This window comes from Anastrepha obliqua, chromosome 5 (assembly GCF_027943255.1).
Source record: "Anastrepha obliqua isolate idAnaObli1 chromosome 5, idAnaObli1_1.0, whole genome shotgun sequence".
Taxonomy (NCBI): domain Eukaryota; kingdom Metazoa; phylum Arthropoda; class Insecta; order Diptera; family Tephritidae; genus Anastrepha; species Anastrepha obliqua.
The window spans coordinates 44806746-44823613 of NC_072896.1; the positions used below are offsets into that span (position 1 = coordinate 44806746).

The 16868-nt window shown below is 36.7% G+C and overlaps 1 protein-coding gene across 2 annotated transcripts in view; it reads right to left on the reverse strand.

Annotated features, from left to right (window-relative positions):
- Positions 1-681: 681 nt before the first annotated feature.
- The window catches only part of LOC129249333 (protein outspread), a 61083-nt gene continuing 44896 nt past the window's right edge, over positions 682-16868 (reverse strand). Inside the window, exons 4-9 of one of the 2 annotated variants that reach the window (XM_054889094.1) lie at positions 16693-16827; positions 16487-16623; positions 14718-14867; positions 14535-14646; positions 13801-14230; positions 682-3113 (exon numbers count right to left, since the gene is read on the reverse strand). In XM_054889094.1, coding sequence (XP_054745069.1) covers positions 1645-3113; positions 13801-14230; positions 14535-14646; positions 14718-14867; positions 16487-16623; positions 16693-16827 — 2433 coding nt within the window. In that variant the 3' untranslated portion in view covers positions 682-1644. The remainder of the gene's footprint in view (positions 3114-13800; positions 14231-14534; positions 14647-14717; positions 14868-16486; positions 16624-16692; positions 16828-16868) is intronic. The other variant, XM_054889095.1, reaches the window with a different exon arrangement.

Genomic DNA, 16868 nt, shown 5'->3' on the forward strand with positions numbered 1-16868 from the left:
TCGATTGTACGTACATTTGGACGATTAAATTGACCGAAAAAATCACGAAGTGGGCGATATACATTTTGATTAGAACCCCCTTTTTCATAATAAACGTGAATAACTTTAACGCATTGCTCGCTTGTGTATCTTTCAATGGTTCAAATTGAGTTAGTCTGAAATTGAAAACTGTCAAATGAAATGCAGAAAAAGTTTGACGTTTAGGTGTAGTTCACATTCAACATAGGGCCATGAAATTTAACCACCCTTTATATTATTGAAATCCAATAAATGTTTTCTTTTTAAGAAGTTTATTTAAGAAAAACTTACCTATTTATTACCCTTAAGTTGTCCATTGTCCTCCAATATTGAAATATTAAGCACAAAAGATGTTGTTTTAACAATTTTCAAAAATGAATCTTTATTTTTGTAATTACATAACTTTCGGTAGATAGATTGGAAAATTGGTGTTAAATATAACATATGTGAATTAAAGTATGTATGTATATAAAGAATTAGAGGTAAAGGGAAATACGTACACTACATACAATAGAATTAATATAACATTTAATGAAAAAAAAATCAAAAAATTAAAAAAAAAAATTTAATTGAAAAAAACATTATGTGATTACGCATAGTTATTTATAGATATATGCATTATTTTGTAAATATTTGTAATTTTTATTGGTTACATGTATTTTCTGCAGTTATTTTTATATACATACATATAACTTTTTTATTAAGGTTAACACAAAATGCATAAAATATTTATGATTATGAGCATAATAAAATACACAATGCATACAAATTAAATATTAACATAAATTGTGTAAATACATATTTTTTATAGAATATTTTTCAAATAAAATAAATTTTCACAAATAATATAAAGTACTCGATTAACTTTAATTTGCCCAATATATGTATGTATGTATTTATAAAAGATACAACAAACACAAAAAAACAAACGGCTTTGATTTCAGAATATGCTTCAAAAACAAGAAAACAAATAGGGGCGCGTGAATGTTATTGAACGGCCTGGCCGTTAGAAGGTCAAATATTTGTTAATAAAAACGTAAAATTTTTTTCTAGTTATGGCCATCGGGTCGTCTCTGACTAAAAAAGTTGCTAAAGTAGTATTTTTTCCTCGCTTTCTGGTATGCATTTAATTTAATCATTTTAAAGTGTGGAATTTTCAGGGTAAAAACTACATTTTTTTCCACATATTGTAATTTTTTAAAAAGTAAAAGAATTTAGGTATTAAAAAACTCAAAATCGTATATTAATTTTTTGGAAATCCTTGCACTTCAACAAGAATGAAAAAATTTTCCCGATCAATTATCCAAAATTTACTATCCTCAATATTTGCATTTTATTTAATATTAAATGACACAACATAAATAATTTTGGCAAATTGGAAATTTATAAAAATCAAAAAGTGAATCCAAAATTTGTTTAGTAGTTTTTCTAGTCTTTACTTTTTTTTAATATAAATATGTATGTATGTATGTATATCTCATATTTTGGCATAAATTGTATTTTAGAATTTGAATGAATATTTTGAGTAAATTTTTATTTAAATTTTTTCAAGTAAATATCATTAGCTACGCTACGCATATTTGTATGTTTGTATGTATGTGTAGAAAATATGTGGGTGGCCATTTGTTAAATCTCCAATTCGAAACGGCGCAAATGCTTTTGAATTGCAGTTGTCGGCCTTATCGCTGTTGGGTTATGCGGCGTCGCTATCTTCGTTGGTTTGGAAATTTTCGTATGCTCCACAGCTTCACTTCCGCTCGAACCGGAAGTGGGTGAACAAAGGGGGGTGTGTTCGTGCGAACGCCTACCCAACACTGCTACAGATGAGTTGTATGCTTTTCTGTTGCTACTACTATTGCTGTTGTTGTTGTTGTTGTTGTTTATTACATTCTTCGTATTATTGTTGCCAAATGTTGTGTACTGCTGCTGTTTTTGTTGTTGTTTTTGCCACCTATCATCACCAACATCATCATCCTCAGCATCATCACCGTTGTCGCTGCCATTGTTGCCGCTTGTATGCGCAGCTCCTGGTTTGCGGCAAAATTTTATTTGTGTGCTTGCTGCGATTGCATCTCTTGGACTGCTGGTAGTTGTTGTTTTGCGCACAAAATCCGTAAAACTGTTCAAATTGATGGCATTGCGCTCGGCCACACACATTTGACCGTCTCTCGGCTTTATTACAGCCGGCGCCGTTTTGGTAAGCGCTGTGTTTATTGGTGTTGTTGTTGTCGTTGTCGACTGTGTGTTTACGGCTACATCCTTGCTTTTTCCAAGTTTCGTCATCATTCTGCTTGCCAAATTTTTGCTGTTGTTGCTGATATTGCCGCTGTTCATATTGTTGTTGTTGTTGTTGCTAATATTAATTGCACTAACACTATGTACATTATGTATGCTACTACTTTGATGAATAACATTTTTATTAGTATTGCTAATATTAAAATAATTTTTGTTTTTGTTGTTATTATTAGTATTACAGTTATGATTATAGATATTTTTATTAGCACTAGAAATCTTTGGTTGCTCCACTGGTTTTGTTGTTGTTGTTAATGGTAATGTTGTTTTTGTTGTTGATGAAGAGGGATTATTCGCTTGGCTTAGGTTTGTTATTTCTTCCATATTATTGTATGTTTTTGTTGTTGCTCTTGCTGTTTCTGACTTGTGACTATTGTAAGTATTTGCTGTGCCCACTGCAGCAACAACAGTTGGCGTATCAGCAATTAATACTTGTTGTTCATTTTTCTCTACTCGATTTTGCATTTCACTGCAAATATTTTGTTCTGGTTGCCTTTCAAAATTCGCGCTTTCCTTACTTTGCCCAATTTGCGACTGCCGTTGCTGCTTTGGGTCAAATGACCTGCTCTCGTCCCTCTCTATAGCCGCTTTTACGGTTGTGGTGGTTGTTGCTGTTACTATTGCTAACTTTGGTGTAAGGGATGTTGTTGTTGCAGCCATCGATGCGTGGTTGGATGATGCTGGTGACGATTTGGATGCAGTTGATGGTGCAGCTGTTGTTGCAGTTTGCGTTCTGGCAGCGTTCATAGCACATTTGCGTGAGGTTGTTCTCAATTTCTTGCCGAATGTGGAAGATTTTAAACCTGATTTGTGCGTCAATAAAAGAAAAGGTTGAAAGTAGGCAATTAAAAAGAAGAAAAAACATTTTTAAAGTATGTAAAAATATGTAAAGTTTTTTTAGTTTTCATGTTAGATGAAGCGATGAAGCCACAGCCGAGAACGGTATGAAGATGAGCTTAGTTTTAATAAGTGAAATTTCAGTATGAAAAAATGTTAAACGTGGTAACTGAAAGAGTGTCCTGGACTAACAAATACTTGATGAAATATATAAACACAATAAATTCACTTGCATAACAATTGTACATACATATGTATGTGAGTACATTCTTATATACACCGATGGCATTCTACAAGGTGGCGCGAAATTAATCATTCTATCAGAAGATTCATAATTTTTGCAAATGGCATCGTGAACTAGGCAGCCGCAGTATACAAACAGACAAGCAATGGCTGGTCACAATAAATATTTGAATCAGTCAAAATCATCTTTTCTTTTTATTTAGTCAAAAAGTTAATAACAAAAAACAAAAAAAAAAAAAAATGGATGATTAATTTTGTGCCACCTTGTATAACACATTTACAGTATTTTGTATTTGAAGGAATGAATTTAAATGTTTTTTTCGTCAGATACGACCGAAAACTTTGAGAACGATTGTGTCGAACGATCGAATACCAATTTTTTCTCCCACAATCTGTATAATTGTAAATGCGGGTATATTTCTTCTACGAGTAATAAACCCTAATATGGTTGCATAACACATACCATATGTGCATTAATATTTGTATGTAAAAAGAAAGAAAAAGCTTTATAAGTACGAGTTAAAAATGACACATTCGCTTCGCTTGGCGGTTTTATGGAGATTTTATGACGGTGAGTACAGTAAGCAATGGCATCGGTAACGAAAAGCCTCAAGGAGCTTCCATGAGTATTTACATATTGTTCATCTCTGTTACGGAGCCTTCTCTTTCATAACTCTACTAGAACTCTACGCAACACCTACCCATTTCATTTGACCACAAGAGAAATAAATACATATTCAGATAGCCAATCGGCCCTGAACTCATTATAATCACTTAATATTTAACTCGAAGACAGTAAAAGAATGCCAGAGCTATCACAGCACTTTACAATAAATCTGCTCTGTGTACTGGATCACAGAGAATTAGAAGGCAACTTCAAGGCAGATGAACTAGCGAGATTGGATACCAATGGACAATGGCTTTTGCTTTTTTCAGCGCCTCGAGACTGGTGAATCTTTTAGTTTGAACCTTGCTCTCCAAAGTGGCACAAAGAGAATAATCCATTGGATTCGCGTCTGTTGGATTGGATGAAGTTCAGAACGTAGTTTTTTAGCCATTCTTGACGCACTCGAGCTTTGTGAGATGGTGTCGAGTCCTGTTGAAACGTCCATGGACTGCCACCGAAATGTTTGTCTGCCCACGACTTCAAAGCAACCACCAGGATACTTTCCCGATAGTATTTCGCACTTACCTTAACGCTAGACTCGATGAAAACGATTGGAGAGCGTTCATCTGCGGTTACAGTGGCTCAAACCATTACCTGTGGCGGGTGCTGCCTCCTGGTGGCCAATCGATGACTCAAAAATCTCGTATAAGCCCTATCATTTTGGGAGTTTACGAATTGCTCAATTTGAAAAATTTTCTCGTCAGAAAACAGAATGTTCGGAAATTGACCGATTTCGGCCAAGCAAAGCAACTTCTTCGCTCTCTCAAGTCTGACTTGTTGTTGCTTTGGTGTAAGATCATGTGTCTTTTGGATCTTATAAGGCTTGATTTTGAGATCAAAAGTACGCGGCGAATGCTACGGTCGGACATTTTCAGTTATTTCGCCATTTGATTCACACTTCGTCGGGGATTTCGCACAAGTCGCTTCTTCACTTTTTGAACCATTTCACGTGACGTTGCAGTCTTTTGATGACCACCTCCATGACGTTTCGCTACCAGTATCATTGTAACGAGTAATGGTGCGATAAACAAGAATTTGGCCCCGTGCACGGGCACCAGCTGCGCAAACGGTCTGAAGTTGGTTTCACTTCGAGTGCCGGACCTTGTATTATAGGTCGAGTTTCAATATTGCTCATGTAGATATTTTCATTAATACTGGGGAGTGACCAGATGACAAAATTAGTCATGAAAGTCATAACATGTGCTGATATAAGGTTTCTGTATATATTTGCAATGTTTACAGTGAAATCTATCTATCTTTTCCAAGTCAGTAAGCCAGTTTGAAGATTTACCAGAAATATTTAACAGGGGTTTATTAAATTAGAGAAAAATTAACTTTTTGTAGACGAGTTAGAAAAGCAGTTCAGATAAGATAAAAAGTCACTATTTTATAACAATTAAAGAAGTGTCTTAGACTATGTTCAGACAGGCACCTATTGGGCTATTAAGATTTTTTCAGCAATTTAAGACTCAGTTCTAACCCAATTTACAAAACAAAAATTTAAATTACCAGTTAACAATAAATACTTAAATATCAATAAATTTATGTTAGATTCTCCATGCAAAGTGTGAAGCCTGTTTAATGAGAAAACGAAACATATTGGAATCGGAATGACATTAAAATCTGCTATTTAAAGGGTGTTTTGTTTAGAGGTTAGGTTTTCAAGTTGGCACTACTTTTTTCGTAGATGGTCTTTTTGACAGCTGCCACTTGATTTATGCTGAGTTTGGTTTGCCATTTCATAATGAATAGACTTACACCTGAACAACGTTTGCAAATCGTGCAAATTTATTATCGCATTGGAGTGAACATAATCCACAAGCCATTGCTGAGACGCCGTTACATCCTCAAAAAGTCACTGTTTGGTGTGCTTTATGGGCAGAGGGAATCATTGGTCCATATTTCTTTAAAAATGAAGCCGGCCATAATGTTACAGTCAATGGAGAGCGCTATAGAGCCATGATTAATGACTTTTTCGTGCCTGAATTGGACGATGTTGATGTGGACGACCTTTGGTTCCAACAAGACGGCGCTACATGCCATACAGCCAACGAAACAATCGATTTATTGAAGGAAACTTTTGGTGAGCGCATTATCTCGCGCCGTGGACCTGTGGCGTGGCCTCCAAGATCGTGCGATATAACACCGCTGGACTATTTCTTGTGTGGCTATGTGAAGTCGCTTGTCTACGCAGATAAGCCCGAGACGATTGACGTCTTGGAAGAGAATATTCGGCGCGTTATTGCTGACATACGGCCCCAATTGCTGCAAAAAGTGGTCGAAAATTGGGTCTCTCGGCTGGAATTTATTCGAGCCAGCCGCGGCGGCCACTTGCCCGAAATCAATTTTAAAACATAATGGCAACCCCTTATCTTTATAATAAAGCTAAATTCTTGGCCATAACATTAAATTATATACGTTTTATTTCATCTTGAAAACCTAACCTCTAAAAAAAACACCCTGTCAACAAAATCAAATAAAGAAGAAACAAGACAACGAATTTTCAATGCAAATATGTTTTAATAATAATAATAAATTGTTTACTGTTATTCTCTAACTAAGATTATTATTATTCAATTTATTATTTTGAGGGGGTTTGGCTTCGCGCCCAACTTTGCACTTTTTTATTGAGTTTTACTTCCTCCTCTGGTATCATTAGCGTTTTTGTTTTTTTGTTTCCTTGTTCACTCCTCTCGGGAGCATAGGGCCTCGACAAGACTTGTCTTGCGTTGGTTTCGTTAATCAATTTAATTTCTGACAGGGTAGGTGATTTTTTGTTTTGCTTATGCGTCAGTGCTGGACACGATCACTGCAATTGATTGGCGGCTTCATCTTCATCCCTACAAAACCTACTTGGAAATATATTGTCAATTTAGATAGATGATAATCCAATTTACAAAGCCCTGTTAGAATTCCTCTGATGATTCTCACATAATTGTTATTTAATTCCAAACGATCTTTAAATCGGTTGAGCTTAAAGCCATATATCATTAATTTTGGTAGATCTTCTTTGCCTTTCTTCTACTTCCTGAATAAAAGACGATAAGTTAGCCCAATGCGTTGGTGCATGACTACTATTTGGGAACATGAACATCACGAATATCATATATATAGTAGAAAAAGTTTCTTCTAAAGCAGTCGCTCCTCGGCAGACAATGGCAAAAAAGCTCCTCATAATCATCGTAGGATCTCATGGATCATCACAAACACACCATTCACGGAAACAGTTGCTCTATTTTTTTAAACAATCCATTTACTCCACTAGTCTTAAACCTTATCAAATTTTCATTTAAAGTAGTTGGACGTTTTTTCCTCATGCGAAAGCCTTGTTTAATTACACATGAAATGCATGATGATGAATTACATACGAGTATGTATACATACAAAGTGCTTTTTATAAACTTTACATACAAGGTAAACAAAAAAATTTATTCGGAGACTTATTTAGGAAATAATGTATAATTTGAAAATAAAAAAAAATCGCTTTTAATAATAATATATATAAATAAATATTACATATGTAGCTTAACTTCTGTTCAAAAAGTACCAGAAACTTATTAAGATAATACAGGGTTGCCCATATTCGATGGACCCATCTGGCAACCCTGTATCTTTTGACAGAGACGTCAGATCGCTTAATGATATAGCGCGTTGGAAGCGTCAGTCCAAGCAGATTTTTACAATGGAACAGTACACGCCACGCGAGCGCTCCCAAATTGTTGAAATTTTCATTCAACAACAGAAGTCAAAAGAAGAAGAAGAAGAACAAAATCATCATGTCCGATGAGGCTCATTTCTTATTGAATGGGACGATAAACAAGCAAAATTGCTGTATTTATGCCACTGAAAATCCTGACGATATTCAAGAGGTACCTCTTTATAACGAAAAAGTCACTGTTTGGTGCGGCGTTAGTGCGAAAACGATTATTGGGCCGTTTTTCTTCGAAAATGAAGATGGTCTAGCTGTTACCGTCAATCAGGAGCGTTATCGTGATATGATAACCACTTTTGTGATGGCAATTATTCGTCGAAAGACCATAGAAGAGTTCAAGAACAACATCCGTGAGGAAATAGCCGCTATTCCAGCCGAAATGTTAGCTAAAACGGGCACAATACACCGTACAGGCTCAAGGCGGCAATTTGAGAGATATCATATTCAAAAAGTGATGTCAACAAATCTACTTGATGTGTGTGTGTTTTTCTATGATTAAAAAAAACACATGGGTCCGTCGAATATGGGCAACCCAGTATAAGGGAAAAGGGCTAAACTATTCATAGGTATTGATTTTATTCCCTTCCAAGTAATCCCCATATTAACCGATACAAAAACGTCATAGGCTTATTTTTGAATCCCCATCGATTCCTTCCTTGAATTCCTTTGTATCGTCTCAACCTTCTCACAACGATTTTTGTAATGAGTCCGACTATGAGAATCAAGAAAGTCAATAAGACCTTGCTTTTTTATCGACTTTGCCATGGTTTTTTGAGGTTTCACTCTTCTGAAAAGCCGCATTCCGCTCAATGTTGCTGTATTTCGATGTCATATTCATATACCCATGTCTGGTTACCGACAATAAAGCCCAAAAGAAAGCAATCCATTAGAGCAGCAATGACGTTGTTGAAAAACAAAAAAAAAAAATCAGCTTTTCCCTCTGCATCGATCTGAGCAAGACACTTAAAGTGCAGACCCAATGCAGGCTGACTTTGTGTGCTTGGCTTCAATAACTGTCAAATTGAATACAACAATACTAAAATACATTTAATGATAACAAATGGCAGCTTTGCTTGAAGCGCTTGATGTACGGCAAAGTTTCAAATAACTCAATGTTCTATTTGATAGCACTTTTGAAATTAAGAATTGAACACCAATTGAACGACACCATTTATTTTAATTTGATTTAGCTTCATTTGTGAATCTTAGACAGATTAGAGACATGATTTATTTACACTTCTTTTTCAAGCATGTTTGAAGAAAATTTAATAAATGCCTTTGGGAAACTTAGATACATATACAGTATTGCGGGTCGATTTAAAAATCGCTCACTGCTCTGTGAAAATCGTATTCTGGGGATCAAAATAAGAAACTTTGCCGAAGGAACCATACCTCTAAAACGAATTCTGATGCCTCACAATTTGGGTCGAACGAAAAATCCCACTTTAACCCATTTAGAGTGCTCCAATCGAGTCCAAATGTATGACCGACCCTCACTAACTTTGGACGGCCGATCCACCCATGCCAGTGGCACACCCCCTGGAACTCCCCTGGGGGGCTCCTCATACAATCATTTCAAAATATCACCATTTTTGGCCTTTACATGAGAAAAGAAACTAAAAAGTCAGAATTCGTTTTAGAGGTATGGTTCCTTCGGCAAAGTTTCTTATTTTGATCCCTAGAATATGATTTTCACAGAGCAATGGGCGATTTTTTTACCTCCCCAGAAAAGACACTAAAAGGTCGACCCAAATTGGGGGACATCTGAATTCGATTTAGAGGTATGGTTCCTTCGGCAAAGTTTCTTATTTTGATCCCTAGAATATGATTTTCACAGAGCAATGGGCGATTTTTTTGCCTCCTCACAAATCGACCCGGCCTAATATACAGGTATCATTCTGGAATTGTTCCTCGTTTTTGTAAGCTTGCGCAAAGCTGAATGTGCGCATGTTTTGTCGATCTAAATATAATAATACAATACAATTCACGCACCCAAAACTTTCGTCGCTGTCGTGATTGGCATCTTATCTTGTACCTTTTTACTATTAAAAGAAAAAAATCGCATTATGTTTTACAGCTTCTAGTTAACAATCATGTTTCAAAACTGTATTATATATTTTTGAATATGGCTAACATCTCTACTTCCATTTTCTTTTTACGAATCATTTGATTGCTATGACAGCGTTCAAAGCGCCTATTTGGCCAAGCAAAGCCAGTCCTGCAAGCAAAGCCAGTCTACAATGGGCCAGCATCTTAATATCTGAGCAAAACTGAGGTCGAAGGACAAACTCCAGTACAATTTTCTTATACTTTTCAATGTTTTCATCAGACACAAAGGCGAGTTGGTGGACGGCCAGAATCCACTAAACAGCCTGCTTTAAACTCCTTAAAATACTCTTATATTTGTGTTTTCGAATAAGAAAAAGATAAAATAACGGCGAGATTGGAATACACGAACGAAAGTGGAAATGTATAGGCCCTACAATACGTAAGCCTGTGACTGCCATCAGCAGAATGTCCCTAGACTGGAATCTGCGAGGCTTTCGCCGAAGATGACCACCGAAGGGAACATGGAGTTGATGTCTATATGACGAATTTACTTTATCTGACTCCTCGCTCACTTAGCGGCAGATAAAGTCAAATGCTGCAAATCGACCCCAATGGAATTTATTTGTATCGGCACTTTGCGCCCACAGGCGGCGCAATAGCAAATAAAAATAATATTAATAATAATAATAACCGCAAATATTTTATTAGAAGACAAACACTTGGTTGAAATAAATTCGGCATAGTCAAATTTGCTAAATACACTTATCGACCAAATGTGAACAACTGACAGATATTTGAATCTTGAAAAGAAACAAAATTTATTTGACAACATCTCAAATACGGTGCGGAAAAGAGAAAAAAAATTGGACACCATCTCAACCGAACGATTAAGTGAGAAATTCCGGACATACTGCTGATTTGAAGGTGTATATGTGAGATCTGTATCGCAGTAGTTGACATTCGTTTGAAGCATAATGATCCTTTTTATCTGACGTCAAAAATGTCTACGTTCGTCCCGAAAAAACAGCATTTACGGTAATCGCGCTCCATCAAATACAACTTGTAAAGAGTGGTTTCGACGCTTCCAAAGTGGCCATTTCGACGTGAGTGATAAAGATCGCAAAGGAGCACCGAAACAATTCGAAATTCGAAGATACTCAACTGCAACAGTTAGTGGATGAAGAAGCATGTCGAACCCTTGATATGTCTAAAGAGTTGGATGTTGACAGATCAACCGTCGGACCATAGGTAAACATTTGCCACGTCAATTGAAGGAGGGGGATATCGAGAGACGTTTGGTGACGTGTGAGATGCTCCTTGAACAGCAGAAAAGAAAAGGTTTTCTGCATCGCATTGTCACTGGCGATGAAAAGTAGATCTTTTATGATAAATGATAACCCTAAGCGTCGAAAATATTGGAGCCTGCCAGGTTAACCGGGTCCATCGACAGCGAAAAAAAATATTCATACTTCTAAGATTTTGTTGTGCATTTGGTGGCATCAGAAGATGTCATCTATTATGAACTCCTTAAACTATCTGAAACCATCACTGGCGGATATTTATTGACTGCAGCTAATGCGTTTGAATCGAGCTCCGAAAGACTAGCGGCCGGAATGGGTCGATAGACATGACAAACTGATTTTGCTGCATGGCAACGCCAGGCCACACGTTGGTAAATCGGCCCACAAATATTTAGAGGGATTGAATTGAGAAATCTTACCCCAAGCGCCGTATTCCCCAGACATTGTACCTTCGGACTACCATCTGTTCCGTTTACCGTTTATCCGGTTCACTTCTTACGAGAGCATCGCAAACTGGCTCAATGAATGGATCAAATCAAAAGAAATCGAATTTTTCGTCAGAGGAATCCGTATGCTGCCGGAAAGATGGAGTAAAGTTGTAGCTTCTAATTGCACATACTCTACATAGTAGCAGGGATTATTGAATTGTTTAAATAATTCGTAAATTTGGCTAAGAAAGGATGGAAACTTATTCCCATATCCAATATATAAGTATGCTTATAATTAAATTTTAAATTGATATAGCATCGATGAAATAATTTTTTGAAATGAAACTTCTTTAGCGGCGGTCTAATATTTGAGCGAGAATGGAGAGTGAATTGGAAAAAATGTAACGTTTAGAGATTTCGTTACGCGAGAGAGAAAAAAAGATACAACGTAGAGAGACGGAGAAAGAGAGCCATACATTTTCTATACCTAAGACATAGGCTTCGTTGTAAGACAGAGTATACAGATATATAACATAGAGAGAAATAGAAGGAGAGCTATACATCATAATGTTACGCGACAGAGAAAAAAAAGTTGCTGGTCATGTTGCAGCGCATAATATCAGTAAAACAGCGGTACCAATCGGACGACGCACATCAACAATCTCGCTTAACAACAACAAAACGACGCTAACGCTAAATGATCACATTTACGATGAGTTTGTGCTTGTGCGACGACCACTCACAAGTCTCAGGGAAGCACGTATTCTGAAGTTGTTTACGAATATGATAAAAAACATTCGCAATCATTAGTTTACGTTGCTTTATCACGAGTCACTTGTATTGAAGGCTTGTGGATTATAACGAACGGAAATGATTTTACATTCTACCATGGTAGATGAGCATCAGTCAGTATGCCTCATTTACAAGATGAATTCCGGAGACTATCGTTAAATAGACTGGAAACTGTGTATAAACAAATAATCGATTTCATGACTCAGAGAAGAGGGCTTTCTGTATATACTCTTAATTGTCAGAGCCTACGAGCACATTCCGCAGATTTAACAGACTCTGTCATCCGCAAAGCGAGTATAGTACTTTTGTCCGAAACTTGGTTAAACGAAAACGAGGATATTAGTATACCAAAATTCAATTGCGTCATCAAATATAAGCGACTAAATGTTAGAGCTGGCGGTGTGGCAATCTACCACAATCAAGATGATGGCATAAATATCGTCACACCAAACATGGTCTCAGTCATATTCATCAACAGTCACACCAGTTGGCGATGTTTGCATTGCAGAATGTCAAACGCTGAATGGAAAAACTATTCTCATAGACGCCATCTATATCTCACCGAACCAAAATCTTGATGAAATAATATTATATATTTCATTCACCGCTTACTAGTGGTTTACAGCCACGCAGGTGCAAATGCACTTGGAAGAGGCGAAGACAAAATTCCATTGATTCTCGGGGGAGATTTCAACGTAAATTTCGGATCCAATGATTCTTTGCCGTTGATTCAATTTCTTCGAGAAACATTCGGTTTGCAGATAAACAGTAACCCTAAAGAATCAACAACAAAATCCGGAACTACACTAGATGCAATTTTCACACGTTATCTATTATAGATAATATTGAATCACGTACATATGTATATTTCATATTTCAGCTATCACAAACCAATTCTATCAGTATTACCAATTGAACCACCAACAGATGATAGTATAATGCATATATAGTTAATAAAATCGAATTTTGCTTACACACATTTTATACTGTTGTATTTCTTTTGAAATTATCCCTGTCTCCTTCTCTTCCTCTCTCGCTCTTTCTCTCGCTCTCTCTCCCTCTCTCTCTCTCTCTCTCTTATTCACACTCAATCACACACAGAAGTTTCACTTCTACCACGTGTACGATGCTGCACATGATTTTTTTTAATTAAAAAAAAAAAACAACAATGTTGTATTTTTAATGCTCGATTTTATTTATTTACATATTTTCAAAGTTCCTCCACCATTTGTCGATTTTCAAAATAAAACAAAAAAAATTAAAGTTGAATGGACTCACTGAATCTTATTGAATAATATTTTGAAGAAACTCCACCCACAGAAATACATACATACATACATAGCATGTGCACAAAGAGATTAAAAGTGTAGAGTGAAACACAGATGCAGATAAAAGAAACAGTAACAGAAACAAAGACAATGAAAGAGACAGAGATAGTGGTATGCTATTGTATGCCGTTACCTTCAAAACTCAGCCTACTTTGAAAATAATGCAAATTACTTTGCTTATAACATGGCTCATATGTATAGTAACTGGCATTAAATTCATCATTATCACCATCGGCATTATTATCAAGATTAAGCTCATCATCACCAACAATTTCGCTATTTCCATCAGCACTACGTTCCTCAACTTTACAATCAATATTTTCTGATTTCTTATTTAACAATTCAATCGAAGCGAATTGCTTGGTCACAGGCGTTGTTGGTGCCTCCATTAAAGGAGCTGATGGAGTTGTTGCATTTGTTATATCAATAGCAAGTGGAATTGTACATGTGGGTGGTGAGTACTGTGTTGACATCATTGGCACCGTCTCCGGCACCGCAAGTGCTACACCAGCTGCCATCTCATCGTCTAGCTCATGAAACATAACATGCGCATGCAATTTTGGCTATACGAGTGTCAAGGTTGTTGTTGTTTTTTGATTATTATTCGTTTGATTGTGACGAAATACATTCATAAAGAAAATAATTTAGATAAATAGCTACGTACATGAGTTTCACATTAGTAAATATTAAATTATTAGTTACAATTGCTTGCAAAAAAAATATATAAAAAAAGATTAAATAAATAGAAATTTGAAAAATAAAAATATTGAAGAAATTTAAAAATATAACTATTTTCAAAATTTACAGTACGCAGGAAAATCTTTTTTTTTTGTTTGTTTTTTTCTACAAAATATTGCATTTACTCACCTCACTATCTTCGCATGCGACACCATCGTCCTTGGCTGAGCATAAACCTTGCACAAATTTTGCGTCGGTTATGGGGTCTTCGGAGGCCAAATGTGCGCGAAATTGCTTGTTTCTACGCAAGAAATTGAAAGATATAATTTTTTTCCTAAGATTGATGAAATTTGAAGTTAGTTTGAATGGTACCTCAACTCCAGCTGCTGCATTTGCTGCAAATGCTTCAATTTTTGCGTTGTGCTGCGCAACTTTTCTTCCAACGAAGCATTTTCCACGCATTTTATCGAAAATTTCTCGGAGAATGATAGAATTTCTCGGCGCAGCTCTTCAAGTTCCTCTCTGGAAGAGAATTGAATAAAATATATAAGTAAATGGTGGTAGAGTAATGAGTAATGCAAAAACAAGGGAAAACAAGTTTTTTTTAATAGCGGGCGCGCCTCGGCAGGCAATGGCAAACCTCCGAGTATATTTCTCCCATGAAAAAGCTCCTCATAAAAAATATCTGCCGTTTGGAGTCGGCTTGAAACTGTAGGTGCCTCCATTTGTGGAACAGCATCAAAGGTACGCCGCAAATAGGAGGAGGAGATCGGCCAAACAATCAAAAAGGGTGTAATGAAAAAAAGATTATTTTTCAAGCGCAGATTGCTTTGAAGGAAATTTTGGCAGAGAAAGTGAAAAAAATTCGTTATCTATATATATTTGGAAATGCACCTTTTTGAGGCAATTGAACTATCGACTTTGTTATTCACGCCCACTAAATTAAGCCAACTTAATTAGCATTTAATGGCTTAAAATGTTTTGATTTTGTTTGTAAAAATAGAAAAATGTAAACTAAGAAAAGTTGTCACACTACCCTCATTCCGTCCCAGCTTCTTCTTCTTCTTTCTTGATTTTGATGGCATTTTTCGTGCAGTTGTAAAATAATTTTATAATTGAAAACAAAATTTCATAAGTTTTTCTTAATTTACTTAACATCAATTTTGCTTCCTCAGTCTCCACAGGGTTGCATGAATGGTAGGTAGGTAGGGGAAACGGTTGAAGCAGCACTAAAGCGCCGATTTGATACCACTTTGAGACCTCCAACGGGCAGATATCTACACCCAACCAGTTGATGCCAACTGTTGATGTAACAGAGAAGGTTGATGGGATGTAGTTTGGAGCTCTGCCCCAGCCTGTGAAAGAAAGGAGCACCCAGTGGCCCAAATTGTCTGGCTGCCAAGCCCGGTCATGTACTGAGAAATTACTTAATAGACTGCTTCTCTGAAAGTAGGCATTAAATGGTAGCTTTGCTGCGTGTGTGCCGATCGTCCAATGATCGCTAAGCACAGCTACAAGTTTGGAAATTGAAAGGCGTGGTGTCAACAGGACTACCTGCGTCCTGCATCTATTGCACTAGAGCCATAGCATTCTCGAAATACCATTCGAAGAAATTGAGCTCCATCTGATCTGTGTTTTTCTAAGAAATAAGTTGTGCAATTCCCCTTTAACAACAGTCAGGGGGATGCCGATGATCGGGTGAGAGACGTCTGAAACCAAATCAGTCGACCCCTTCCTGGCAAGCTCAACAGCAAATTCATTCCCTCTATGTACACATATGTTCCTATATCCTGGAATCCAGATCAGAAAAATGCTACCTGCACACCCAAGAGATTTAGTCTCCTTCTTACAGGAGTTGACCAATTTGGATCTGCACTATGGCATCGTCAGAGCCTTCATTGCAGCTTGACTATCGGAAAAAATGCTGCATGTAGAATCTGAATAAATTGTTGCGGTATTAAGTGTGAATTCTTAAAAAACCTCAAAAGACGTATTTGCCTAAACGCCTTAATGACGCAATTAGGGTGCATGCCTGAACATGGCATATGGGAATTATATCAATTCCTGGCCGATTTAGGGTCATAATTTGCAACATAAAGCGGAAAAGAGAGTCACTTTCACTTTCCAGTTCTTTTACTTACTCATTGGCTTTGGCAGTATAGGCGGAGTGTTCGCCCTTTTGGAATTGTTTAAGGAATTCCTGCTTGAAACGCGCTACCTCCCGTTGCACTTCGCTTTGATGAGCCTTACGCATAGCATCCAAGGCAGCCAAGGTAGCCTGATAAAGCAAAAAGATAAACATGTAATTAATTAACTCTTTGTCATAAAAAAGTCAAGCTGAACGCACCTGTGTCTCCTCGGCTAAGGCGGTCTCTTTTTCCAACAGTAAGCCCTCAATTTCCTGACGATGTTTCTCTTCCAAATCGGCAACAATGCGCCGATGTGAGGATTCCATAGCTGAGAGACCTTTTTCGCACAGAGTCTACGATCGCAAATACAGCAATAAGAAGTATTAATAAGTAA